The following is a 26,811-nucleotide window of genomic DNA, read 5'->3' as shown; positions in this document are numbered from 1 at the left end:
GTGCTGATTATTTTATGTGTTTATTGTTTCTGCTCATGTATTATATATTGCTCCCACTGCATTAACATTATCCGCGACCAACCGTCCCAAATATTATTATAGATATCATTTTTGCTGTGCTCTCTGGACTTCCTTTGACTATTAATATTTGTTATCCATCACCTGCACTCAGAAGCTGTACTCTTCCAGACAGGAGTTTTATAGCTGTAATTTCTTATGCAGTAATGAGAGTTATGCTATAGTCCGGCTGAAGAGAAACTGTCACTGAATGTTAACTACAGGCAGAAAAGGAACTACTGTAGTTATTTGAATTCTTTGCTCTGTATATAAGTACATACACATGTCAATCTCATCATGTCACATATCACCAAGGGTACCCTTTAACACATCTATGACAAAGTAAGACAAGACTGGGTCTTTTTCTGATAAAGCACTGATTGAGGATATTTTATGTAACATGCTGAGTATGGTAAATGAAGGGGGGGGGGGGGGGAGTATTTTGATCTATGACTGTAGTATATCCATGCTGAACTCAGATTGATTTGTTGTTTGTGCAAGTTGATAAAGGAGGTACATGATTAACATGAGGGAGGTAGCAATCATTCCCATGATATTCCACAAATATAACAATGTATAACACCTGCAGAGGGATGGATCGATCCCGAGTTGTGTGAGGTTGCCGAGCAGAATGTCTGGCCGAATTGTGTTGAAGGCCGAGCTAAAGTCCAAGAACAGGAGCCTGGCGTAGGAGTCAGGGTTGTCGAGATGCTCCGTGATGTATGCCAGGCTGATATTGATGGCATCTTCGACTGACCTATTTGCTCTATATGCAAATTGATGGGGGTCGAGGAGGGCATTGGTGGAGCTCTTGAGGAAAGCAAGGACCAGTCGCTCAAAGACCTTCATGATGATGGGTGTGAGGGCTACAGGCCTGAAGTTATTGTGATCAGCATTTCCCGGTTTCTTGGGGACTGGGATGATTGTAGACTTTTTGAGACAGGGGGGGACCCTGCATTCCTTTAGACACCCATGCAGCAGCACACAGAACAGCAAGCGTGCAGATCCACCTCCAACACCGATCGCCTGGAGAAGATGGTCAAGGACTACATGTCAGATGGCATAGCTGTGTTGAACAATCCATCTGCACCCTTCAACTATTGGGTATCGAAGCTAGACACCTGGCACAAACTGGCAATGTACGCAATAGAGGTGCTGGCTTGCTCGGCAGCCAGCGTTATGTCGGAACGCTGTTTCAGTGCTGCCGGAGGCATTGTCACAGATCGGCGTATCCGCCTCTCCACAGAAAATGCAGACCGTCTGACTCAAATTAAAATGAATCAATCCTGGATTGGAAACGACTACGCAAAACTCTCGGACCCCAACCAAGTAACATGAACAATGAACATCTGTGATGGGTTAGCGTTTCCGGTCCCTGTTTATTGAACCTCTCATCTGTATTACATTTATGACTGCATGGCGACAAAACGCAAATTGCTATCTGCACGCTTCTTGTCCTCATGCAAGGCCTGGGTTGTTGTGTCTCAAAGCGTGGCCTTCTCCTCCTGCGCCACCCTCCTCCTGTTCCATCACGTGTGCTGCTGCTGGGTTAGCGTTACCGGTCCCTTTTCCTGGAACCTCTTATATGTATTACATTTATGACTGCATGCCGACAAAAAGCATGTTACCTGTGCAAAGAAAACAGACATTTCCCGCATTTAAAAGACAGTTTTCCCTTTGAAACTTTAAAATCGATTTTCTCAAAAACTATAAGCTCTTTTTGCAATTTTTTTTTCCTCTTGTACCCACTCCCAAGGTGCATATACCCTGTAAATTTGGGGTATGTAGCATATAAGGAGGCTTTACAAAGCACGAAAGTTCGAGTCCCCATTGACTTCCATTATGTTCGGAGTTCGGCTCGAACACCCGAACATCGCGGCCATGTTCGGCCCGAACCCGAACATCTAGATGTTCGCCCAACACTACACGTGACCCGTTCGGCCAATCACAGTGCTAGCCGAACGTTCGGCCATGCGCTCTTAGTTCGGCCATATGGCCGAACAGTTTGGCCGAACACCATCAGGTGTTCGGCCGAACCCGAACATCACCCGAACAGGGTGATGTTCTGCAGAACCCGAACAGTGGCGAACACTGTTCGCCCAACACTAGTGGTGGGCGGGTTTGAAGTTGGTGACTGCCCTGAGGCCTTTCCAAGCTTCCCGGGAGTTGTTGGACTGGAAACAGAGGCTTAGCTTGTTGGAGTAGGCTCTCTTTGCTGCTCTTAGTTCACGGTTCAGGGTGTTTCTGGCCTCCCTGAACTCAGCAGGAGTGCTGGACTTGTGTGCTTCCTCTTTGAGCTTTCTGAGCCGATGCAGCTTGCTGGTGAACCAGGGCTTATTGTTGGGGAAGGCCTTGAAGGTCTTAGTAGGGATGCACGACTCCTCACAGAAGCTGATGTAGGAGGTTACGTTATCTGTCCATTCTTCCAAGGATGGCAACACCTTTACATTGGAATTAAATCACTGAATGTAAAGAAAGCATGGAAGGCCATTTTGTTGACAGTGTAGCACAGAGCAAAGTAGAAGAAAAGTATGGCAAATATAAAATACAGTTTAATATAGTCAATGTATTAGTATGAAATGTTTCAGATCACGATCCAGTGAGCATTTTCCACACAAAGACCATGCAATTGTAATGTGAAAAGGAAAATGTGATAGTGAAAGAGGTGAAGTCTAGGATTTTTTACATTCTCAAATTCCAGTGCTTCTGCTTAGAAAGGAGGGATACACAGCATATGTAAGATTTGAGATCTTAAATGTTGTTCAGATGAATTATGTCTAAATATATCTGGAATTAAGGCCTTTTTCTACTGCACAGTTGAATCACAAAATCGCAAATCGCTAATGATTTTTAAATCGCTAGGGTTGCTACTTTATCATAGAAATCATGAGAAGTATTTTGCACTATAGTGATTCGATTTGCAAATCACAATAGCTTCTGGAGCGCTTAAGAGGGATAATGCAATGCAAATGAAAAATCGCAATCGCATAATAAAACCAATGAAAAATCACAATCACTGGCGTTTGTGATTTGTGATTGCGATTGCTAGTGGAAAAGGGCCCTAAAGTTGTTTGGAGGAATATGCTAGCTAATAATGGTGATTGGGGGTGATATGCTGCTGACTGATGTTTGGGTGGATATATTGGCTAACAATGTGGTTGGGGATGATAAGATGGCAAATCATTTTGTTGAGTGCAGAAGAGGGGGGGGGGGGGGAGTATGCTGGCTAATTGTGTTTTTACTGATGATATGTTCCCTAATTATGTTTGTGGGGAAATACTCTGCCTAATTATAATGTTTGGAGAATACACTGCCTATTTATGTGTGTGGTGATATGCTGCTTAATTATGTTTTGAAGAGTATGCTGCTTAATTATGTTGTTTCCTTATTTTGCCTAATTATGTTTGGGATGGATTTGCTGACTAATAATGTGGTTTGGTGCTGCATGTTGGCTCGTTTTGTTCTGGGGGATATACTGGCATAATATACTGTTGGGGAGAATATGTTGCTTAATAATGCTGTTTGTGGGCAACATGTTACTTAATTATATAGTGTTGGGCTTTGTTGTGTGTTATAGCAGCAGTGTGTTGTGTCAATATGTTGTAACTAAAAGGCTTTGTGTTATGTTGTAGAAGATTACCTTTGCATTATATTATGGAAGTGGAGTGTGTGATGGCAGGAGTCAATGGTGGATTACCTCACACATGCTCCGAGCCCTGCTAGACGGACCACAAGACACTGTTCATTGACCTAAAGAAGTGGGTTCATACCCATGAAACGCATTTTCTGGTGTGTTTTTAATAACATTAAAAGAAAGACGTTTTAAATCAGGATGATACCATTTACTGGCTAACTTAAAAGTTACTACATTTGTTTTTAGATTTTTTTTTGTTGTTGTTTTTTTTTTGGTTGCCTTCTTTACATTCAATTGAAAAGTATTTTTAAATATAGTGGTGATTAATACAAACAACCTTGTCCTCCACTGTTCCTTCTATAAAGTGATTGTAAGCTCTTAGCTCCACTGTATAAATATAGCAATCAGCACTAAAAACATTGTAAAATAAGATTACCAGTAAGAAACTAGCCTTCAAGTTTTTTTCTGCATTTCTGTTATTAAAAACACTGGAAAACATTGAGGGCCCGTTTCCACTAGAGCGAATCTGCATGCGTTTCCTGCATGCAGATTCGCATAACCAATACAAGTGGATGGGGCTTTCCACTTGTCAGGAATTCTGTGCGGTTTGCTGTGCAGAAAAATCTGCACGGCAGACCCGTCAGAAATCACATGCCGCACACCCACACACGAATCGCCGGTAATGTAATACAATAGGAAAACCGCAAGCGGTTTTGTCTTGCTGTTTTCCATGGGTTTTCGCGTGTGTCGTTGCTTAAAAACCCATGTCAATGCTTACCGGCATTGACATGGTTAAAATCGGCATAGAGCAAACCGCGAGCGATTCCGCGTGAAAATCTGCACCCACATGCGGATTCGTTGACGCGTTTTACGCGACGGTATCGCAACGCACAAGTGGAAACGGGCCCTGATTGATTTTAACTGAGCATTCAGACAGAGGATATTTTCATATCTCTTTCTGTTCCAACAAATATATGCAGCCTCTCCCAGGAAAACCCAGTCATTCTGTTGCCTTGAACTATAACACTACAGCAAATACCACTAAGATAAAGTAATCTGTGGTTATTTTGTGGCCCAGATAGGTGAGCTGGCAAGGTGGCTTGAGAGAATATTGAAAATTCTACCACTAATAACATTTGAAGGACATTTTAAAGGCAGAAACTACTAATTTTATTAATTTTCAATGCCAGTCCAATAACACTAAAACTGCTATAAAAATGTGATCACTTAACCTGAAGTAGACTAGCTGGGGGCTTTAACAGCAGGTTGTGTGGATGGGATTGCTGCTTGGCTTTATATCACTAAAATGTCTGGAGAGGATTACAAGGAAGGTACAGTCAGAGCTTTCTGAGAAAATGACAGTCTGCCCTTCTGAAGACCTTTGCTACATTAAGTGCTGGCTTCTGGCAAAAGCAGTTTGACATCTGCTAATAAAGATACCAACGCAAGTTCTGTCACTGAATACCTACAGAGGGCTTGGAAAACAAATGTCTGGAACTGGCTTTAAAGGATACCCAAACTGACATGTGACATGATGAGATAGACATGTGTATGTACAGTGCCTAGCACACAAATAACTATGCTGTGTTCCTTTTTTTCTTTCTCTTCCTGAAAGAGTTAAATATCAGGTATATAAGTGGCTGACTCAGTCCTGACTCAGACAGGAAGTGACTACAGTGTGACCCTTACTGATAAGGAATTCCAACTATAAAACACTTTCCTAGCAGAAAATGGCTTCTGCGAACAAGAAAAGGGTAAAAAGGGGAATTTCTTTTTAGTGAGGGTCACACTGTAGTCACTTCCTGTCTGAGTCATGACTGAGTCAGCCACTTTCATACCTGATAATTAACTCTTTCAGACAGAGAAAGAAAAAAAGGAACACAGCATAGTTATTTGTGTGCTAGGCACTGTACATACACATGTCTATCTCATCATGTCACATGTCAGTTCGGTTATCCTTTAAAGTGTAACTCCAGTTTCATTTAAAAGAGATTATATGACAAGTATCTATGTTAAAGCAGAAGGGACAGACATAATATCCCAGGAAAAAAAACACATATATAAATAGATATAGACTTGTTCTAATTCCAAAAAGTTTATTGTACTGTCCATGTTTTCATATAAGTGAATATGTATATAGTAAATAAAAAGAAAACTGTTCCAGGCATTTTCCATTTTAACTACCTCTGACTGAAGCCAATCCTGATGTAATTTCCTCCCTTACTATTTTTTTTCTCTTAGAAACTGCACTGTCGTATCTATCTTGCTTTGTAAACACAGTTGAGCAAAGCATAGATTGTATTTCAGCAGCTTCTGCAGAAATAGGCTTCTCAGTCTCAGCCTGTCACACTGAGCTGCCCTCAGCCAATTAGTGGGGAGCAGGAATGTGGGAGGGGAGATAACAAGCTTCCTTCTCACCAGCAATGTACCAAATAGAGCCAGGCTGATTGAGATAAGATTTATTACAGCAGAAACATTTATGATAATATTGGAATGCTTGCAATGCTGGGTCAGGTTGTGGAATGCACAATAAATACAGAGCAACTGGTAAATGGAATCTGATTTTATGGCTGACAATCCCGCTTTAAAGAAGTATACCACAAGCAAAATGTTTGCAATCTCATTGTCACTTGGTTTGTTCAGATGACCATCTCAGTGCACAGAGAAAGAGAGTGCACATCTATTGGCATGCTGAGAACATGAGTTATTTCCACACACTATGGCCTCAATTCACTAAGCTTATCTCCTGTCTTTAATAACTCTTCTAGAGTTGTTACCATGGTGATAAGGCATGTAGCATTCAGGAAACATTTTACCTCAGGCAAACCTAAAATTAACTCTTCTGTCTTTAAGTTAACTCTTCAATCCTTAAAATAACTCAAAAGTTAAAGACAGGCTGTTTGTTAACTGCATGTGAAAATAACTACAGAGGAGGTAAATTAACTACAAAGGAGGTAAAATAACTACAGAGGAGGTAAAATAACTACAGAGGAGGTAACTTAAGGAATGAAGAGATAAGATAACTCTCTCTTATGTGGAGGTAATTTTTCTCTTGCCTTATTATCTCCAGCATGATCTTAGTGAATTGAGGCCAATGGCCTCAATTCACTAAGATCATGCTGGAGATAATAAGGCAAGAGAAAACTTACCTCCACACAGTGAGAGAGTTATCTTATCTCTTCATTCCTTAAATTACCTCCTCTGTAGTTAATTTACCTCCTCTGTAGTTATTTTCACACGCAGTTAATTAACAGCCTGTCTTTAAGTCTGGAGTTATTTTAAGGATTGGAGAGTTAACTTAAATACAGAAGAGTTAACTTTAGGTTTGCCTGAGGTAAAATGTTTCCTGAATACTACATGCCTTATCACCATGGTAACAACTCTAGAAACGTTATTAAAGACAGGAGATAAGCTTAGTGAATTGAGACCTATGTCTTGCTAGGAAGTTATTGCAGTGAACAGCTACAGAGCAGTATGTCCAGGTTATGCCGTTTGTTAGAACACTAACACAAATGGAATCACACATTAAAGCAGGCTTACAGGAAAAGTAAGCCTCTGCAGGTTGGTAAACAGACAGGTAATAGCTACTTTCTATTTGATTGGCTTTTGCAATATCATCAATAGTAGCCAAGAACCCTTAGGATGACGTTTGGAAACCACGGCATTTAAAGATTTTAATGAACTCTGGGGGATTACTTAAATACTCAAACATAATCTCAGGTCTGTGTGTTTACAGGAAATATTTTACATTAAAGAATACATTGGAGATATGCAAATCTGTTCTATTGATGCATTATAGTCTTAGGAACACAGAGCAGAGAAACGGTGGAACTGTCCTTTATTTCATGTGTGACGACAAATATCTTTATGTATTAATGAAATCAGATCTTCAACTACACTCACCACCTCATTGAGCCAATAATCCTTAAACATAACAAACATGTGTCTCGTCAACCGTAATCCACCAAACCAACTTGTTCTCACTGCTGAAGAGCAGAATGAAACGTCAAAGAGCCAATGCATCAACACTCTGTCAGGTACACAAAGGGCCTGTATTGTCTTAGCCAGACCTCTGGGAATATTGTGGAAACATAAGCAACTCACAGTTTTGCGTGGAATCTGGTTTTACAAGCCATGTATCGCTGCACTTGAGCTTGGTTGACTCCATAGATCCCTGTCCACAACAATGTTCCACCAATCACAATTGTCCAAAATGTGTGTCTGCGCAGCGGATGAGGGTCAAAACTGTACGAGATATCAAATACAACATTTTACTATTTAAAGTCAGAAGATACATAATGCATTCATTGAAAGCTGTCCCGTTTTTATATATATATATATATATATATATATATATATATATATATATATATATAAACTATATATATATAAAAATATATATTATATTATTTTTTTCCCAGAACCGCTGTAATTTGTGAGAGTTGAACGAATGGACTTTTATAACCATGGCACCTACATAATTCTTGACTGGGTTATGTAGCACTGTTTTATTGCTGTTGTATAGGTCTTTCTGTAAAATGTACATTTATGCGGAATAGTGAGGTACCAGAATATACAGTAATGCTGAGAGACAGCGGGAGAGAGTGCACTGCCCATATATCCATAATTTACGACTGGGGACTCCAGACAATTTGTATAAACATCTCAATGATAATCAATACTATAGACTGTACCAGAATTGCATAGTAAATGGCCTCTGCATAGTTCTCTTGATGTGATATTTCAGGGTTTTGTTTTTTTCTTTCTTACAGCTTCTGTTTTCACTTTTTATTATAGGGTGTTATGTGCATCTTGATGGAGAGAAAAAATTACCAATTGAGGACCATAGGCTTACACCCCCCTAGTGAGCAGGCTATTTTTTACAATTTAGGCCACTGCAGCTTTAAAGCCTCGCTGCAGGGCCTTACATCTCAGCACTCAAGTGATTCCCTACCCCCCCCCCCCCCCCCCCACCACCACCACCACCACCACCACCACCAACAGAGCTTTCTGTTGGTGGGCTCTGATCCCTGCCACCCGTTTGTTTATTTTTTTATTTGTCTCTTTTTTTTTTTATTATAAATTTTACCTTTTTTCTCATTTTATGCCCAGCCCTCCCTCGGCTAGCCAATCACTAGTGTTGGGCGAACAGTGTTCGCCACTGTTCGGGTTCTGCAGAACATCACCCTGTTCGGGTGATGTTCGAGTTCGACCGAACACCTGATGGTGTTCGGCCAAACCGTTTGGCCATATGGCCGAACTAAGAGCGCATGGCCGAACGTTCCCCAAACGTTCGGCTAGCGCTCTGATTGGCCGAACGGGTCACGTGGTTCGGGTAAATAAATACCCGATCCACGTCATTTCTCCGCCATTTGTCTGTGGGTTTAGCTTTGGGTAGGCAGGCAGGGTAGTTCTCTCTCCAGCCAGGCTAGCCAGGGTCCCCCCAGTCATTGTGTCGCTGCTGGGAACAGTAGTACACCGCTCACCCACACTATATAGCATTGTGTTTACTGCCACTCTGTGTACACCGCTCACCCACCACTGTATAGCATTGTGTTTACTGCCACTCTGTGTCTCTGCTGGGAACAGTAGTACACCGCTCACGCGCCACTGTATAGCATTGTGCTCTGTGTCGCTGCTGGGAATAGTAGTACACCGCTCACCCACCACTGTATAGCATTGTGCTCTGTGTCGCTGCTGGGAATAGTAGTACACCGCTCACCCACCACTGTATAGCATTGTGCTCTGTGTCGCTGCTGGGAACAGTAGTACACCGCTCACCCACCACTGTATAGCATTGTGCTCTGTGTCGCTGCTGGGAATAGTAGTACACCGCTCACCCACCACTGTATAGCATTGTGCTCTGTGTCGCTGCTGGGAACAGTAGAACATCGCTCACCCACCACTGTATAGCATTGTGCTCTGTGTCGCTGCTGGGAATAGTTGTACACCGCTCACCCACCACTGTATAGCATTGTGCTCTGTGTCGCTGCTGGGAATAGTAGTACACCGCTCACCCAGAAGAGGAGGGTTTGGACAATGTGGACAGAGAACCAGATTTTGTATGTGAAGGAGAACATCGCCGTCGTAGCAGCACAGATGAGTCTGTTGAAGAACCCACTGCTGCACGAGTTCGCCTTGTGCCACAAGGTAGGCGGCGCGAAATTTCAGGCACCACAAGCTTGGAAGTTCAAGTGAGATGCAAAAGAGGCGCAAACAGAAATCGCCAGCAAGGCAGGTGCTCCAAAGTCTGGCCTTTCTTTGAAGACTGCAGTGAGGATGGTACCATGGTGATTTGCAAGGTGTGCAAGACCCGCCTGAGCATGGGGAAAAATATTAACAACCTCTCCACCACCAGCATGACCCGCCACATGGTATACAAACATCCCACTCTGTGGGCAAACGCGGCAGGACAGGGTACCAGCAACACTGCCTTCCTTGGGGTCACCAGACTCACCACCAGACCCTCCTCAGCAGCAGCAGTAGCCCAGCCATTGCGTGGTTCACAACAACATTCACAAACATCAGACGACGCTGACACTGTCACTTTCCGGAATAGTTCTCTTCAGGTCTCCCAGTCTTCATCAAACACAACAACCAACAGCCCTTCAGTGTGCAGCCCTACGGTTCAGTTGTCTGTCTCGGAGATGTTTGAGCGCAAGAGGTAATTGCCAGCAAATAACCCCCGGGCCGTGGCACTAACAGCCAGCATAGCCAAGCTTCTGGCCTTCGAAATGCTGCCATATCGAGTGGTGGAGACAAACAGCTTCAAGGGCATGATGTCAGTGGCCATCCCACGTTACGTGGTTCCCAGCCGCTACCACTTTGCGCGCTCTGCAGTGCCTGAGTTGCATGAGCACGTGGTCAGCAAAATAACCCGAAGCTTGAAGAATGCCGTTGCCTGCAAGGTTCACCTCACCACTGACACCTGGACGAGTGTGTTCGGCCAGGGTCGATACATCTCCCTTACCGCGCACTGGGTGAACCTTGTGGAGCCTGGCAGCGATTCCTCACCTGCTACGGCGCGGGTGTTGCCCACGCCGCAAACAGCTGCACCGCTGTCCCTCCCACTGGATAACAACAGCAGCACCTACCTCTCTGACTCCTTCTCCTCCAATGCATCTCAAAGCTGTACCTCATCCGGAAACGCTAACCCAGCAGCAGTAGGATCGTGGAAGCAGTGCAGCACAGCTGTTGGCATGTGTCAGCAAGCGTTGCTGAAGCTGATCTGCCTTGGGGATAAGCAGCACACAGGGGAGGAAATTTGGAGGGGAATAAAGGAACAGACGGATTTGTGGCTGGCACCGCTGGACCTGAAACCGGGCATGGTTGTGTGTGATAATGGGAGTAATCTCATTCGCGCTTTAAGGTTGGCTAAGCTGACACACATCCCTTGCCTGGCGCACGTGATGAACCTAGTAGTTCAGCGGTTCCTGAGGACATACCCAGGCGTGGCCGATCTTCTGTTGAAGGTGCGACGAGTGGCCAAACATTGTAGAAATTCCAGTACTGCTTCGGGGGCACTCGCCAAGATGCAGGAGCGCTTCAATCTCCCCCACCATCGCTTGCTGTGTGATGTCCCTACGCGCTGGAATTCTACGCTGCACATGCTAGCCCGCTTTTGCGAGCAGAAGAGTGCAGTGGTCCAGTACATGACGGCGCAGTACCGAGGCGCATCCGGACAGCTGCCAAGCTTCTGTGGATCCGATTGGGCCAACATGTTGGACCTCTGCCAAGTCCTCCAAAATTTTGAGCAATCCACGTTGCTTGTGAGCAGTGACAACTCTTCAGTCAGCATTACCATACCACTGCTGTGTTTACTGAAGAAGTCAATGTTGAAAATCAAGGAAACAGCTGTCATGATGCAACTGGGGGAATCTGAAGGAGAAAACGATCAGCGTGATGATACCAACATCAGGCCATCTGCCTCAGGAAACGCTGGCCCAGGCAGCTATGACGAAGAAGAGGAGGAGGAACAGCTGGAGTTGGAGCAGGAATTTCATGCCACCACTGACGAGGGCCAGAGCGGTGCACGTTGGACTTCCACAATTCAGCGCGAATGGTCAGCAGAAGCAGACCAGGAAGAAGGTGACGACTATGATGCATCACAACTATCACAACGCTCACAAGAGGATGATGAGGATTCTGGCAGGACTCTGGCACACATGGCTCAATTCATGCTAGACTGCATTGAACGCGACCCACGCATTGTGCGCATTCTGGACAACACCAATTACTGGGTTTATACCCTTCTGGATCCACGGTACAAACACAATGTTCCAAAACTGCTTGAAGAAAGAGTCAGACAGGTCAAAATGGAAGAATACCAGCAGGCCCTTGTGGAGACTTTAGAGAGGAGATTGACATCCTCCCCCTCCTCTAGCCAGTTGTACGCCGACAGACTGACTTCCGCAAACCCAGGACGACCTGGAGGGCAGCAAACAACACAAGCTGCAGCTAGTGCCCAAAAGGGAATGGTATCGGCAGTGTCCTTGGAGTGGGAAAATTTTCTGACACCCATGCAGCAGCCCACAGAACAGCAAGAGCAAGCGTGCAGATCCACCTCCAACACCGATCGCCTGGAGAAGATGGTCAAGGACTACATGTCAGATGGCGTAGCTGTGTTGAACAATCTATCTGCACCCTTCAACTATTGGGTATCGAAGCTAGACACCTGGCACGAACTGGCAATGTACGCAATAGAGGTGCTGGCTTGCCCGGCAGCCAGCGTTATGTCGGAACGCTGTTTCAGTGCGTATACGCCTCTCCACAGAAAATGCAGACCGTCTGACTCAAATTAAAACGAATCAATCCTGGATTGGAAACGACTACGCAACACTCCCAGACCCCAACCAAGTAACATGAACAATGAACATCTGTGATGGGTTAGCGTTTCCGGTCCCTGTTTATTGAACCTCTTATCTGTATTACATTTATGACTGCATGGCGACAAAATGCATTGCTATCCGCACGCTTCTTGTCCTCATGCAAGGCCTGGGTTGCGCCTGAAAGCGTGGCCTTCTCCTCCTGTGCCTCCTCCTGTTCCATCACTTGTGCTGCTGGGTTAGCGTTGCCGGTCCCTTTTTACGGAACCTCTTATCTGTATTACATTTATGACTGCATGGCGACAAAATGCATTGCTATCCGCACGCTTCTTGTCCTCATGCAAGGCCTGGGTTGTTGTGTCTCAAAGCGTGGCCTTCTCCTCCTGCGCCGCCCTCCTCCTGTTCCATCACGTGTGCTGCTGCTGGGTTAGCGTTACCGGTCCCTTTTCCCGGAACCTCTTATCTGTATTACATTTATGACTGCATGGCGACAAAAAGCATGTTACCCCATTGACTTCCATTATGTTCGGAGTTCGGCGCGAACACCCGAACATCACGGCCATGTTCGACGAACGTTCGCGAACCCGAACATCCAGGTGTTCGCCCAACACTACCAATCACCACGATCGTCTGTCATAGGCATCAGCCTATGACAGCCCATCTCTCTTGTGCCTCCTAGGGTGACAGCCGTAGATCGCAGCGCTGTACCATGTAAATAGACGGTTAGAGACTTCAAGCGGAGATGCACACATAGCTTGCGCGATCTCCTGCAAACCCCCACCCCAGGACTTGACGCCAATTGGCGTTAGGCGGTCCTGGGGCTGCCGCCGTGTTCACACCCATTGGCGTGACGTGGTCGTTAAGAAGTTAATGTAAATGTATGAATTAGACCTCTGCTGAAAAGAAATTAAAGTTTTGACCCAACTCACCATCTTCAGTAAGATTTGGCAACAAGTTTATCATGTGCAAAACTGGTCAAATTAAAAAATAAATCTATGGAAATATACAGGACTTTTCTTATTCTCCTAATCCTTGACTCTGGTTACCCATCCCCATCTTTCTGATCATGATGAACATGTGTGCTTCATTAATTTCCCCAACTGGTGAGCAATGTTAAAGTGGAGGGTCCATAAAGAATTAACGTAGGTTTGCAGAGAAGCACATTTTTTGTCAAAATAATAGACAGAAAGCCCACTTTCCAGTGCAGGTGTTGTGGCCACATCATCTACAAGGTGGAGGAGTCATGGTGGATGCATCCCTGGCAAAGGGGGTCAAAAGGAAGTCATGGTGGATGCATCCCTTAGCTGTGGGGGTCACAAAGTGGGTTAGGGGCTAAGCACATAAAGGGGGCCCCATCAAAGTTTTGCAGGGGGAAGAGGCTATGACATCCCTGTGCCCGGCCAATCAGTTTACTACCTAGTGGATTGATATGTGGGTGTAATGAATTCTGCAGAAATACCACCATATAGCATATCATGTGACTGATATTAGCCATAATTATCTATAAATACCTTATATTAAGTCAAGCATAAACTTTCCTTTGAATAGATTAGATGTTATATTTGGTGAAAACATAAACTGTAATGTACAGTAAACCTATTAAAAATAAAGTGCATTATTGATCAAACATTGATCTGTAATGCCTATCCTTTGAACTAGACAAGGACAGCTTCATAGCTTTGCACTGCATTGAGCACTACAAGGCTAGCAAAAGCGAGATGATCAATATTACACAAGTTTTCTACTAGATGTTGTCAAATCCAGTATCTACTGATGCAAGGCGGTAGACCAGGAACATAACCAATAGTTAAAGGGGTTCTTTCGCGAATGAGGAAAAAAATAAAAAGTGGTTTATGCATAAACTATTAAACATCCTTCTAAAATAGTGTAAAAAGTTTTTTGTTTTTTTTAAATGAATGGTTTCATCAAAGCAACATGTTATCCTCAGTGTAGGTAAACACTGACGGATGACGGACTGGGAAGCTAATCCATTTGTTAGGGTTGTTTTTTTTAACTTTCATTTCACAACCATAACTGCTGCCTACCTAGTTTTCAGTGGTATAATCCACTGCTGGCAGGAATCACTGTTACAGCTGTAACAGTGGAGCTCCGCTTCGCTCCTCAGTATGTGTTTACATTGTTGCCAGGTAACCAGACTCCCAGTCTGTGCAGAGAGTCATATGTGCAAAGAGTCTTAAGCTGCTGCGAGAATCAGCCAGAATCAGTCCCATCTACACCATATGATTCTTTGTCAGATTCGATTCAATTTGATTCGATTCATTTATTCGATATGATTCGATTCAATTTGAATTGAATCGAATCATGAATTGGACATGTCAGATTGTATCAAATCGAATCCATAAATCAAATCAAATTAAATCGAATCTGACAAATAATCATATGGTATAAATGGGACTCATTCTGGCTGATTCTCCCAGCAGCTTATGACTCTTTGCATATACGACTCTCTGCACAGACCAGGAGTCTGGTTGCCTGGCAACAATGTAAACACATATGCAGGAGTTCAGAGGAGCTCAGCTGTTACAGCTGTAACTGCGATTCCTGCCAGCAGTGGATTATACCACTGAAAACTAGGTAGACAGCAGTTATGGTTGAGAAATGAAAGTAAAAAAAACACCCCTAACAAATGGATTAGCTTCCCAGTCCGTCATCCGTCAGTGTTTACCTACACTGAGGATAACATGTTGCTTTGATGAAACCATTTAAAAAAAAAAACTTTTTACATTATTTTAGAAGGATGTTTAATAGTTTATGCATAAACCACTTTTTATTTTTTTCCTCATTCGCAAAAGAACCCCTTTAACCACTTCACCACTGAGGGGTTTTACCCCCTGAGCACCAGAGCAATTTTCACCTTTCAGCGCTCCTTCCATTCATTCGTCTATAACTTTATCATTACTTATCGCAATGAAATGAACTATATCTTGTTTTTTCCGCCACCAATTAGGCTTTCTTTAGGTGGGACATTATGCCAAGAATTATTTTTTTCTAAATGTGTTTTAATGGGAAAATAGGAAAAATGTGGGGAAAAAAATTATTATTTTTCAGTTTTCGGCCATTATAGTTTTTAAATAATGCATGCTACTGTAATTAAAACCCATGAAATGTATTTGCCCTTTTGTCCCGGTTATAAAACCATTTAAATTATGTCCCTATCACAATGTTTGGCGCCAATATTTTATTTGGAAATAAAGGTGCATTTTTTTCATTTTTGCATCCATCCCTAATTACAAGCCCATAGTTTATAAAGTAACAGTGTTATACCCTCTTGACATAAATATTTTAAAAGTTCAGTCCCTAAGGTAACTATTTATGTATTTTTTTAATTGTAAATTTTTTAATTTTTTTTTAATTACAAAAAAAAAAAATGGGGAGTGTGGGAGGTAATGAGTTAATTTTATGTGTAAAAGTCATTTATTTGTATGTGAAAAATGTGTAGGGTGTAGTTTACTATTTGGCCACAAGATGGCCACAGTAACTTTTTGTTTTAATGCGACCTCCAAGCTTCCTTCCGGAAGCTTGGAGGAAGTATAAGGAGGCTGGACACGTGAGTTTTTTCTCACAATGATCGCGCTGCCCATAGGAGAGCAGCGGATCATTGCGGGGCTTAGATCAACGAACGGGAATGGATTTTCCCGTTCATTGATCTCTGGGCGAGCGGGCGGCGGCGTGTTTACTAGCGGCGGGCGGCGTGTTTACGAGCAGGAGCGCGGACAGCGTCGGGAACGCGGAAAGTACGTATTTCTCCGTCCCTGGTTGTTAAAGGATGGAAAAAGGGGCGGAGAAATACGTACACGCGGGGGTAAAGTGGTTAAGTAGTCATTGTTTATTAACCTGATCTACCACCATTCATACAGTCTACAGCGTACTCTTTGGACCAATGGTTCTCAGCTCCTTTATGAATAACTCTGTGTTATCATGTATTTCCTATTAGGGAACATCATCTCAAGTATCCATTGACACATATATTTGTTAACAGTATTGACTGATTGCATATGAATTCTCTTTTTTTTTTTTTTTAAATCTTCAGAACATACTATGAATAGACTGTGACAGGTTCTAGTACCCCATGAGCCCAACATAAGTGGTATGGGTACTGTATGCGGAGAACCTAGGATTTAGACTACTTACTCCCAGAAGTTGAGCCTTCCACCATAATAGGAGTCATTTAGTACAGTCTGGATGCCACCCTGCACCACTACTCCTCGTATGATGACAGCTATGAATCCAGCCAACATGATAACTATCTGGAATGCATCAGTCCAGATTACAGCTTTCAGCCCACCCTGTGGAGAAATGCAAAAGTATTATTGCATTATGCTGGGTTATGAGAAAATGATGGTGTTATGTTGACCAGTGGCCACACACTGGTCAACAGATCTTGAGCCAATTCAGCATATGGAGATAAATATACCTCAAATGAAATACTTATTAATAAGAATCAGTTACAATACTTCAACCTTCAGTTTTGATTGGACTTCAAAGAATTTAACTACAACCAGCCATCCACAGCCTGAGAAATGTGACAAGGGGGGCTGAATTCCCTTCATACATTCCATTATTTGGAGGCCCATATAAAAAATAATGAATTCATACATTCAACATTAAAGCAGGAACAGGAAGGACAATTCGACTTACACACAACGATGCATATCTAGATTCCCATTCAGGATTCCCCCAACGACACCAGAGAATGAAACCAGTTGGGTAGGATACGGATGCCACCTCTACCTGTCATAAGGACTTTCATTTTCAGCGTGGCTTTAAACTGGGGCAACCAATTTCTTGATGGACCATGTATGTTAGTTGTTTTAAACGTTTTACATATACTTTGTTGAGTAGTGAGCATTTAAAGCAGTCTGCACTTAGTTGCTTTGTTTGATTTGTTCACTTTACCCGTACTCCTTGGACACTTTGAATGAATTGGGAAGGTTCCTGGAACCCGTGGAGTGAATCTAAGGCAGTGCTGATCCATGGATAGACACAGTGGATTTGAGCGACACAATATGGATCTTGTATGTTTATAACCTTATTATGTACATAACCAATCTATAATGTGGGTTGTTAATCGGGCTGGTATGCCTCCCATTTTCTTGGTATTGGAGATGGGCACGTTTCATGCTGAGCAGGGACCCATTTGTTGTAAGAAACTTTTTACCTGCGCTGAATTTATTATTAAATTCAAAATCTGTTGACCCTCATTTTACATGGAGGTGGTAAAATTGGGCAATCATTGGCAAATTTAAAATTGAAGGGATGTCCCGGGCTTTAGTGAATTAAAGGTAATTCATTGCTATCCTGGAGGCTAGTGACGTTTCTGTGTCAGTTGTCTATACCTTACATAATTATACATAGAAAACTTGAAGAACATTTTTTAAATTAAATAGTGAATAATGTGATTATTATTTTATTATATATTTCATTCTTATATTTGGGATAACTTAGTACACTGGATAAAATAATGAAATCCAACCTACCAATGAACAGTAGAAAGTGCACACTAATCCAGTTGAAATCATTGCTCCCCAAAGATTGAATCCTGAAACTGAAAAACAAAACAAAAAAAATACAAAATTTAACCAATTAAAGGAAATGTTATTGTGTACAAATTATGTTGTAGCAAGTATTGCAAATGGTTCTGTTGAAAAAGGTGGTTCTATGGAAGTCACACCTTGGGCTGTGTGCAATTCAGTTTTTCACCTGAGTTTTCTACTAGGTGATATTTTCACAACTTGTTAATAAAATGTCTTTTACACAACCAGCAAGCAAACAAATCCTCACAATAATTTTGGTAGTACTTTTTCACCTACTTTTTGGTACTTTTTCCATTACAAAGTGCTAAAAAGTTAATGTAAATTGAAGATGAAAAATTATCTCCTAGGAGAAAACTCAGGAGAAAAAGTGACTTGCATATGGGCCCTTCTCTTTCATGGCCCTTTGGGACACTGCATCATTGAACTTGAGTCATGGTAACATGACACATTGGCCCGTATGCAATTCACTTTTTCTCCTGAGTTTTCTCCCAGGAGATAATTTATCATCTTCGATTTAAAATAACTTTTTAGCACTTTTCAATTTATACTCCTATCTAAGGAAGGCACGCTCCTTACATAGGAGTGAGCGCTTCTATGTAAGGCATGCATAGTGGCCGCTGCTTCACATTAAGGTGCTCTGCTTTAGCAATGCAGCTTAGTGAATCAAGCCCATTGTTTGTCAAAAGTAGTCGCCAATAGCCACGTAAATATCATCATTGTTTCAGTTGGGGTATTTGGACACTTTTGTTTAAAGTTTCATGTGTAAGCAGCCTATTGTTTTTGTTTACCAATCCAGTCCAGGTTTATCAGATCACTTACGGTAGGTTCTCCATTGCACACTAACCAATGTTAGAGTATATTACAATCATTCCAAGAAAATGGTAGTAGTACAGGTGCAAGGTGATCCTTCCACTTTGGAGACAGGGTACCTTTCGCCTGTGGAGAAGAGGAGACCGGGAGCCCGATAGTGCAGTACCGTTAGTTTGCTCTAGTGACAGGATAATGTAGATAGTGATGTACTCAAGATGGGTTGCAGTCCTGCAACCACCGTACATGCCTGGGGAAAATAACCTTTCCCGCACGGTCTCCCGGAAGAAGCTGGAACCGGGCAGTCACTCTCTCCTGTGGTCCTCTCTACTTTTAGCAAGGTTAGTAGGTAGTAGAGGACAGCACCTCTATTAGAAGTGTAGGGATAACTGGAAAGGAGTTGTTGGGGAGGCGCCCATAGTAATGTTTTTACATTGGCGCCTGTGCACCACACAGCATACAGTAAGTTTATCTGTTTTTCATTGACCTGAGGAAGCGGGCTGAGTCCTGTGAAACACGTTGTCTACAGTATAACCATTCTTATAGTAAAGACTCCCTGTTTTTCATCTTTGTGAATCTTCATTAGAGGTAAGATACCTTTTTATGTATTTTATAGAAGAGATAAGTTTTACCTTGGGCGTCTCCCAAACAACTCCTTTACAGTTATTCCAAGAAAATGATTCTCAAAGATGAGATAAATAGACTTACCAGTATGTATTTATGTACTGAAAATACAACAACATAAATGACACTTATTACCTTTTTGCTGTAGTAAGTGAGTAAAAAAAAAAAAATCTCTATTCACTATACCATTGAGGCCAGGTTTACACCTATTTTTTCTGTTGTGGTAGGGATGGGATGCTCCTGCCGCATCCCACCGCAACGCAAAAAGTTACACATATGAGCCTGCGGCAAAGTGCGCCAACAGGGTCATATGCATAGTGCCGCCCTCCATTCAGTGAGGTACTCCCTGCTGGACAGGAAGTATGTCACTGGGATTCCCTGGTATCCCCATAGGTCTGCGCATGTGGACTGCGATGCACTGTGCTCTGTCATTTACACTACATGCGTCACCCATAGATTTACATTTCCCCAAGCACTGTGCGTTAAGTGCGGTGCTTGCGGTTACGCGCTGTAGCCCTCGCATTGGCTCGAATACATCCAGCTCACCGCAAGGTCTCCATAGACTTTCATTGCTTTTATGGCCCCTTGCTACAAAATAGGGTAACGCAACACAGGAATTGCCTGCTAGTGTAAAAGGGGAATCCTTTATTTGGGAAAAAACATTAATTCTCAGCAGGGCCGGGCCAAGGCATAGGCTGGAGAGGCTCCAGCCTCAGGGCGCAGTGTAGGAGGGGGCGCACAATTCATTCAGCTGTCATTCCTAATTGTGTTTGAAGCAAAAAGAAATAAGAAAAGGGGATACATAGCAGTGACTGCAAGCCAGATAACTAGATATCAAGGTGTTGGGGAGGTTGTGGGCCCTGTGGCCCTCTTAGTCTAATAGCAATCAGTGTGTGAGGGCTGGGTGGGAGGGATGGAGGGGCGCACTTTGGTGTCTCAGCCTTGGGTGCTGGAGGACCTTGTCCCACCTCTGATTCTCAGAGAGTTTAAGAAAGAAGGCAATGTTTGTTTTAGTCAGCATTGTAAGTCTCTTAATGACAAAAGGCATGCGCTCAATATAAATGCATGGCTTGATTACCAACCTCCCATCAACTAACCTTGATTTAGTGCCAGCGCAGGTGCATATATCACAATTCCAGTGTACAACACCTGCAACAACAAGACAAACAAACTAAAACAATGCCTACTGACAAGAGTACAAAGTTTCATTGCTGAACTATCATCTGCGGTTAACATGCATACTTGTATTGAGAAAGGACATATTTATACACTAGGAAGATATCACTGCACGGGGTTCATTGTTTACAACACTGACAGTCCAGTGTTTGCAGTTCCCAGTGCAGGCCTTTGGTCCCATCAAGGGGGTTAAAGGGACTCCGAGCAGTGCAAAAACTATGGAAAGATGCATATCATTTTAAAGCTCTCTTTGTCTCCTTTCCAATGATATATAAACCGCCACCCTACGCCTTTTAATTTTCGCTATTTTCGCGATTGAAATTGCCGCGGCCGCAATTTCAATCGCGAAAATAGAGAAAACTAAAAGACGTAGGGTGACGATTTAGGTGTCGCCAGAAAGAGGAGAAAGAGAGCTTTAAAATGATATCCATCTTTCCATAGTTACATTGTATTTCACAGGGCGACTTTTTCCGCTGAATGGAGCTGCTGACACTGGGGAAAGTGTCGTCCTGTATAATACAAGTAACTATGGAAAGATGGATATCATTTTAAAGCTCTCGTTCTCCTCTTTCCAATGATATATATACCGCCGCCCTACGCCTTTTAGTTTTCTCTATTTTCGCGATTGAAATCGCGGCCGCAGCAATTTCAACCGCGAAAATAGCGAAAATATATATATATCATTGGAAAGAGGAGAAAGAGAGCTTTAAAATGATATGCATCTTTCCATAGTTTCTGCACTGCTCGGGGTCCCTTTAAACAAAACTAAAAGTGAAGGAAATGATTTTGCAATTTATCAGTTAAATAACTTTTATAATATCACAGTAAGCAACAAAGTCCTCAATATAAGCTGTCTCAAACAAACTTTTAACAATATTCATCTAAAAATGATTTAGTCAATGTTTACCACACCTTACATTTTCAGTGATAGTGGCATCTTTACTGTTGGCAAAATGAATAACTGTAAGATGTTTGTTTTTGTTTTGTTTTTTTGCTCTGTGAGGGCTCTAACTCATTAGAAGCCTTTTCTAAGCGCTGGTGATTTGAAAAACCTCTTGCTAATGCAATGCTATGGGGGATTTTTTATAAAATCACATCGCTCAAGTGGGATCACACCCATAGCATTACATTAGCAAGAGTTTTCAAATCACAACTGGTTAGTAACAGCCTGCAAGTGAGTTCCTGACATTATACTTTTCTCCTATAGTAATCTTTAAATGGTACCTTTTTTGCGCTTTTGATACTTTGCAACTACTACAAATGACTTAATCAGTTTGAGTGGGGTAAAAGAATACCAATACAATTAATATGGACAAACACTTTCCTAATTATTTAAAATAAATACATGATGTACCTGCAAATAATATTACATACTTACCTCCCCTTCAGTTCCTCCTAGAATTATCTTGTAAAAACAATCCAATTGCAGTAAGTTATAAGTGAAAGGACAACTAATGTGCAAGGTAATGTCCATGTTTCTTTATGGCTCAAGCGATAATGGAGTGCTGACCCAGAACCTGTTACGGGGTCATTCCCATTTTTAAAATGGAGGAGGAGAATTCCATCGATCACAGTGGCCAAAAGGATGCGAGAGAGAAGAGATTGATAAGTAGACTCCATGCAGGGGGAGGAGAAGGTGTTACTAGCCATTGATTTTAGAGGCAGAGGGGAGGAGGGGAGAGGGGGGATTAGGTTTTTTTCACAGTCTGAGTGCTGATGGTGCACATAAGCCTGCCTCTGTGTCATGTTTACAAACAACATGGCTGCTGTCATTGTATCACAGGAAGAAATAATCATTTTCTATTAAATCTGTTTGCAGCTAGATATGCTGTATCTAAACTTTAGATAAGATATATAGACAAGTTACTTGTTATAGTTCGTTTTTCACCTCGGATCCGCTTTAAGTGATAAAGATGGTAATCCTGCATTCAAAACTTTCAAAACTTTTTCTGTTGTTATGGTTTGGAGATAGCACATACCTTAGAAGCACTGGCCCTTTAATAGCCATTGCCATTTAGTTGCATGCTGGGGTTTTTTTTTATCTATAATATATTGCTCCACTTCCCTTTATTTCCCTGCCTAGCTGAAACATGACCCTCTGCTCACTCATGTTTACAAGCAAGGCTGTGGTGATTCAGTGATTGGAGGAGAAAAGAAAAAAAAGTTAAGGGAAGAAATGACATCAGGATTTAGCCTCAAACTGTGGGCAAAAGACATGGCCCCCACCAGGAACAGAATTCTCTTCATTTACTATATAAAAGTTACTGAAATCAAAACGTGGACAGTACAATACGTGTTATGTAAGTAGATCAATTATTTATTTACTTATAGATGTGTTTTTTCATGGCATAGTATGGCTAATCCTCCTGCTTTAACTCCACTAAGTTAATGAAAACATCAAGGAGAAGAAAGGGAAAGAGAAAAAGCCTCGCTTTGAGAAGTAGAAAGAAAAGATGGGTATTTGCAATACCACACAGTTACCACTAGATGGTGGCCATACTCAAAGCTAAACTGAGAGAACTAGACAAATTGATTAATATTCTGGGATGTCCAGTAGATAAGCTTCAGGCTTTGAACCCCAGGTACCTGAAGAAAAAAGGAACAAAAAGAGCACCAGGCGCGCCAATAGTGTTGTATTTCTAGACAATGAGAGATCTAAAGAGAAATAACTACTACTCACACATGTTGGTAACTATAGGCAATCCACACAATTCCCATAAGGAACTCAACCCTCAACGGATGCTTATCCAACGATTTCCATTTATTGAAGTGTTACAACAAGTATACACAGCATATCACTACCAGCACAACGTTTCGGGCGAGGTGCCCTTTCTCAAGTGCTCGAAGTTTCACACAGGAATAGCACATTTATACAACCATTACACCTGACCACACCTTACATAAGGGGGTGGGACCAATACCTATTGCATTTTAAGTTCCTTTACATGATCTCTGCCTTCATGTCTAGGGACCACCTCCAGAACCTGCCAGCGCAATTGACTAACACTGTGGCCATACTCAGAAAAATGTCTAGCAAGTGGTGGATCCTTTCTAGAATCCTCTTGCTCCCCACCTGTGACCTTTTTTGGTTTGATCCACCACTTGCTAGACATTTTTCTGAGTATGGCCACAGTGTTAGTCAATTGCGCTGGCAGGTTCTGGAGGTGGTCCCTAGACATGAAGGCAGAGATCATGTAAAGGAACTTTTGAGGAGGGAGGCCTGGTGGATGGATAGGCTGGGGACGCAGTCGCCAGGGGGCTTAAATGAGGATTTCAGCCTCAGGTGTTTTTTATAGAATTAGCTGTTCATAGGGTTGAAATGCAATAGGTATTGGTCCCACCCCCTTATGTAAGGTGTGGTCAGGTGGAATGGTTGTATAAATGTGCTATTCCTGTGTGAAACTTCGAGCACTTGAGAAAGGGCACCTCGCCCGAAACGTTGTGCTGGTAGTGATATGCTGTGTATACTTGTTGTAACACTTCAATAAATGGAAATCGTTGGATAAGCATCCGCTGAGGGTTGAGTTCCTTATGGGAATTGTGTGGATTGACTGGATTTTAGGAGGATCAGTGACCCTTCCTGCCATAGGAACTCCCCATGATATAAATTACTGCCTGAAGCCCGCAGACACCCTTGTGCATATTGGTAACTATAGGCAACCACAAATGCAGGCATGTAGAGAATTCTGCATGATGTCCCCTTGCAGGTGTCACAGTGGGAAGCGCTGCTGCAAAGGTACCATATATATATATATATATATATATATATATATATATATATATATATGTACTATATATATATATATATATATATATATATATATATATATATATATATATATATATATATATATATATATATATATATATATATATATAGTGAGTATAAGGGTGGGTAGAGGGAGGTTTAGGAATTAGGGCACATCCCCTGTGAATTAGTTGGTGGGGTGGGAGGGGTTGTAAAACATTACATTTCTGGGACAGGCTTACCCTATTGCTGTAAGCTTAACCATTACTCTCATTGGGCACTTACTCTAACCCTCCTAAAAGCTGCATTTTCTTTATTCGGAGCCACATTCTAACTCCTTGTACTGACATTCCACAGTCATTTGATAAAATATCCTTGGGCTAATATCCAGGAAGTAATGGCTTACAGAGAGGAAAATTCAGTATGACCATGAACTAATATGTTGCTTGTCTAGTATCAGCCAGCTGGGGAATAACTGCAAAGGTCGCAGAGAGCCCTTGGATACTCATAAGTGTTTCCAGATCTGACTCCTCTAATTAACTGGACTAGACAGCAGTTAGTAGAGGCAGTTCCTCATATTATGCAAGTGATTTGTAGTCAGTATCAGGCTTATCAGTCTCAGTGATTCCTGAGTAAGGTTCAATCTACCTTATGAAGGTTACAAATATCTAGTGCCCATGGAACTAAAATCTATTTTGGTTTTTACACTGAATAAAATTGGGGTATCTTAAAGGGACCCTGAAGTAATATGTAAAATGACGAGATAAGCATGTGTACATACAGTTTCTCTGCAGTCGGTACTCTGGTTTAAATCTCCTTGATAATTAATTAGAGGCATAAAACTCCTGTGTAGCTGCTGAGAAACACTTCTAAGTGCAGGAAAAAGACAAAAGTTCAATAGTTCAAGATAGTTCTGTAGAGGAGCTGAATAAATATAAAAAAAAACTGTTGTCATTCACCTGTGATGGTCAATGCTTTAAAACTAGATATTTTACTTTAAAAAGCAGGAATGTCCAATTTAGGATTTGGACTATACATAAAATTCTTTATCTCATCAGTTTATTTTTACTTTAAAAAGAACCTGTACTGAGTAAAATTATTTAAAATAAACACATGAGGTAACTTCAAATGAACATTACATAGTTACCTTGCTATTAGTTCCTCTCAGAAGCGCACCATTTTCTTCTGACAGTGATTGCTTCGAGATCTGACAACATTTTGTCAGAACTGAAATATATCAGTTGCTGTCAGTTATAGCTGAGAGGACAACTGATGTGCCAAGTAATGTCCATGTTTTCCTATGGCTCAAGTGGGCGATATGACAGTTTAACAGTGTGCTGACCAGAAAGCTGTTATGGGGTAATGACCATTTTCAAAATGGAGGACCGAGAATTCCCTTGATCACAGTGGACAAATGGGACGCAGGAGAGGAGAAAGAGATTGAAGAGTAGACTACACGGGAGGTAAGTATGACCTGTGTATGGTTATTTTGACTTTTTATTTTCAGTTCAGGTTCTCTTTAAATCGTCCCCAATGCACCGCTGAATTAGATGAAATGAAAATGATTGCATCATCAAATTTACCTAATAGGTTATGCAATGGATGTTTATTTGATAAAGTAAGAAGCAAAAGAGATGTTTTATTTAAATGCCAGTGCAAAGAGCTTGTACTGTAGCAAATCTGGTGCAAAACAGGAGCAAAGTGAAGCCCCTGCTCAGAGCGACCAATCAGAATCCTTTATCTGGACATCTACTCCGTTTTTTCACCAGTTCTGGGGATAATTTAAGACTGAGTTGAGAAACCATGGTCTAGAATATGGGAGCGTGCCTCTCCATAATAAAATAGATAAAATAAAATGAAAGAAATGTAGGGGGGAAATAAACAACACACCCCAGTCTGTAAAAAGGGTTTGCAGATTTATCAAAGCAATTACCGGCCAGATTTATAAAAGCAATTTCAACAATTCTCCCTATTTCCTTCCTATTAAATCACAGAGAGACTAGACTGTATACTCTGTACAGTGCTGCGGAAGGTGTCGGCGCTATGTAAATTCTAAATAATAATAATAATGTAATCTGCATGTCAGGTCAGGGCCAGATTTATCAAAGCAATTAGGGAAGTTTTTTTGTTCCTATTTCCTACCAATTTAATCACAGTAGTAATCCGCATGTGTAACTTCTGAGAGTAAATTCTCTACTTTCAAAATAAGAAGACTTTTGTACTAGTTTTGCACGAATTTCCAGAGAGAAGGAATTGGTAGAACAATGCAAAACTGTGGTAGAAATAAGAAGTGGTTGATATAATTTCTAAACGTGTGCAAAGCTGTCATACCGAGGTATCGAACTGACAGCTTGTACAGAATGTGTTTTATTCCCCACATAACTG

The 26,811-nt window shown here is 41.9% G+C and overlaps 1 protein-coding gene across 2 annotated transcripts in view; it reads right to left on the bottom strand.

The window, feature by feature from the left end:
* The window catches only part of LOC137563902 (sodium-coupled monocarboxylate transporter 1-like), a 73,418-nt gene that overhangs the window by 31,973 nt on the left and 14,634 nt on the right, over window positions 1-26,811 (bottom strand). For both annotated transcript variants that reach the window (XM_068276971.1, XM_068276973.1), the window contains 4 exons: window positions 20,600-20,651; window positions 18,015-18,082; window positions 16,669-16,823; window positions 7,796-7,936 (listed from right to left, as the gene is read on the bottom strand). In XM_068276971.1, the coding sequence (XP_068133072.1) occupies window positions 7,796-7,936; window positions 16,669-16,823; window positions 18,015-18,082; window positions 20,600-20,651 (416 nt within the window). The remainder of the gene's footprint in view (window positions 1-7,795; window positions 7,937-16,668; window positions 16,824-18,014; window positions 18,083-20,599; window positions 20,652-26,811) is intronic.

Source organism: Hyperolius riggenbachi, chromosome 3 (genome assembly GCF_040937935.1).
Source record: "Hyperolius riggenbachi isolate aHypRig1 chromosome 3, aHypRig1.pri, whole genome shotgun sequence".
Taxonomy (NCBI): domain Eukaryota; kingdom Metazoa; phylum Chordata; class Amphibia; order Anura; family Hyperoliidae; genus Hyperolius; species Hyperolius riggenbachi.
This window is presented reverse-complemented; position numbering and strand designations above follow the sequence as displayed.